The 2,836-nt window shown below is 27.5% G+C and overlaps 1 protein-coding gene across 1 annotated transcript; it reads left to right on the forward strand.

Moving 5' to 3' along the window:
* The first annotated feature begins 970 nt into the window (after nt 1-970).
* On the forward strand, nt 971-2,422 carry LOC111641653. The gene is made up of 3 exons (XM_023387854.1): nt 971-1,161; nt 1,774-2,018; nt 2,191-2,422. Exons 1-3 carry the CDS (start codon nt 1,114-1,116, stop codon nt 2,420-2,422), a joined length of 525 nt encoding a protein of 174 aa, XP_023243622.1. The 5' UTR covers nt 971-1,113.
* The last annotated feature ends 414 nt before the right edge of the window (nt 2,423-2,836 follow it).

Consider the following 2,836-nt stretch of genomic DNA (forward strand, 5'->3'; position numbering starts at 1 on the left):
AAATAGATATAACCACACTCTTTGCCCTAATAAATGAACAGACTAAAAAATATCTATAATATTTTCCAAATCTTAATTTTTTATCATATTTTTTAAATTTATTTAATTTAAAATATGCTTTCTACCTGAAATTAGTAGTTTTGCCCTGTCCCTGTACATCATACATTTCCTGTTAGCAACACATTCATGATGGTCATCTATCTAACTCCTTTCAGGGGACAATTTGAATTGAAATAACGTGACTTACGGACTGCTCCAACGATTTATATTTTTGGTTTCGGCTTTCATCTATCTTCAAATTCTAGATTAAGAGAAGACAAAAAGACGGTTGACAGTGAAAATTTATAGTCTATTTTCTTCAAATTGCAACCGAAAAAACTATAATAATGCAGTTGAAATCTACAATACACGAAGACAATAACTCCGTGTTTACATAACTAAACACCAAAGATATGCCGAAAATCTATCAGGCTAGTATTAGGCTAATTACTAAATGAATTACGTAATCAATTTGGCACTAAAGGTAGGCGTTAGGCGCCATCTCTAGTTGGTGTTTAGTTATGTTATGTATCGGGTTTAGCGATGTTTGTTTATATTCCGTGTCTACAGTTTAAATATTTTCTACAGTTGTGTATGACTAAATTATCTTGTTACATTATAAGTGATTTTAAGAGCAATAACTTTATACGGTAGAAAACAATAGTGATAACTTACGTACAATTTAAATAACTCTTCTGAAATCTCTAATCAAATTCTTTTGCAAAAATTAATTAAAGATAATTTGACTACAATATTTGAGGTAAAGTATGGAAGGAAGGAAGTAAAGAGGGTAGTAGTATAGTTCAATTCAACGAATCTTGAATGGACGATGCGTTGTATTCAATCAGAGCTATAGAAATTTTATTTTAAAAATCTACTCTGGTGACTTTAAACAATAACAAGATTTTTAATTGTATTAAACAATTATAATATTAATCGTCACAAAACAGTTTTTATAACAATATTCTTGTACTTTGTCGAACACTACCTAAATGATGATAGGCTTATTTGGACAGACATGCCTGAGGTTCCAAAAAATGAGTAATTTTTATTTAAGAAACTTCGTATCTTGCGATGATAATTGAAACCCAGTCAACAAAAAATCTGGTACCCTTATATAAGGTAAGATAAGATACCTCTGCGCTTCGATAAGAAAACCAGTTAAGAGTGTGTACGAAGCCAAATATTTTTTTCGTTTATTGTAGGCAAGTTCCTTTATTTCTCTATAACAACCGACGAGAAAATTATTTTATTATTTTAATTATAAATGTTAAAATGTATGATTTTTATCGTTTAAATTTAAAATTGTATATTTGGTAATCATAAGCTCTTAGGTCCGTGGCGACCCAAAGTTTAGATTAGTATATTTCTCTATATTTTGCATTATTATTTAGCGTTTATTTTTAAACTGGTACATAAAATTGATTGTATTTTTCTATAAATTTTTTAACACAATCATCAGGTTGGTTCCTAAGATGTGGAATCTAAAGTTAGTGTCAAACATTTTATATTATTCCAATGATCAATTAACAGATGAACCCTATCTACATGTTAATTTATATTATGTGGATTTTTATTTATTGTTAAATATTGACGTTTTAGTTAAAGGTCAATATTTAACAATAAATAAAACGTATTTCGTGTGTAATACAGTACAAATAATTGCACAATAAAATGTCTTATGTGAATTTGTTAAAATTATTATATTTAATGAATTAATTTTATTTATAACAGAAGGGAGAAACAGAATCAACTGCTACTATGAAAAAATTTCTTGACGAAGGAAAATTGGTGCATATAGAAAAACGTCATTACTTTGAAAGGATGTTTGCAATTATAAGTTTCAGCAACATTGTGTTATTTAATGTTAAGATAATAGGAGAGAAAAATTATCTGTGTTCTACAGATAATCTGTTTATGCAATTTCTGTCATTTGGACTAAGAAAAAATTTCCCCTTAAAAACACAATTTGATCAAATGTGAGTATATAAATAGTACCTAAAAATAATGTTTTGAACAAAATACATAAAAATTAACTTTACATGAATAAAAATTTGAACGTTATTTTGTGAAACGTTGTTTTATTAAAATTATTTCATCATTTTAAAATTAATACACAATATTGTTTCTTCGCATATTTTTTTATTTCAGTTTGAGAAGATGCCTTGAAGCAGGATTACAAGAAAAATTTGTTTCTGATGAGGTACTCCGTCACAGCAATGAAAGACAGTCGTTGTTCGTAGAACCTGATGATTTTCGTCCTTTAACATTAAATGATTTGTTTGGATCATTCGTAATACTAATAATTGGACATACAATTTCAACAATTATATTTATCTTGGAAATTATCGTTAAACAAATAACTTCTTACTCTTTCAAATAAATTGAAGTGTTCTAGATTTATTTTCTCAATTAATGTACAAGATGTAAAATATAAATCTTATTTTTGTTATATGATTTCATTTCTATATCATATAAGCAACATTAGACCGATTTTGAGTAAATTAATGTATATCTATATACTGTACAACTAGCTGTTACGCACGACTTTTCCCGCGCGGATATTGCGAGCAAACCCCATTTATATTTAGTATTTCAATAACCGTAATAATTTTATATAACACCTACTGCCGAGAATGATGAGAATTGCCGAGAAACGAACTATTTTAAATTTGATCAAATTTCTGGAACGTTTACAATCGTTCTATAATTGAACCAATATGCAATAAAAAATTCGCTTTTAAAACTGTTCGAACATTTAGTTAAAAAATCGAAATACATAAAAATATTTATAACT

Source organism: Centruroides sculpturatus, unplaced genomic scaffold (genome assembly GCF_000671375.1).
Source record: "Centruroides sculpturatus isolate CEXI.00-Female unplaced genomic scaffold, Cexi_2.0 scaffold1139, whole genome shotgun sequence".
NCBI classification, from domain to species: domain Eukaryota; kingdom Metazoa; phylum Arthropoda; class Arachnida; order Scorpiones; family Buthidae; genus Centruroides; species Centruroides sculpturatus.

Excerpts from the sequence above, each read along its gene's own strand:
- LOC111641653 (XM_023387854.1), top strand. The coding sequence starts at position 1,114 with ATGATAATTGAAACCCAGTCAACAAAAAATCTGGTACCCTTATATAAG. Across the intron at positions 1,162-1,773 it reads ATCTGGTACCCTTATATAAG|AAGGGAGAAACAGAATCAAC; the intron begins GTAAGATAAGAT and ends TATTTATAACAG. Across the intron at positions 2,019-2,190 it reads AAAACACAATTTGATCAAAT|TTTGAGAAGATGCCTTGAAG; the intron begins GTGAGTATATAA and ends TTTTTATTTCAG.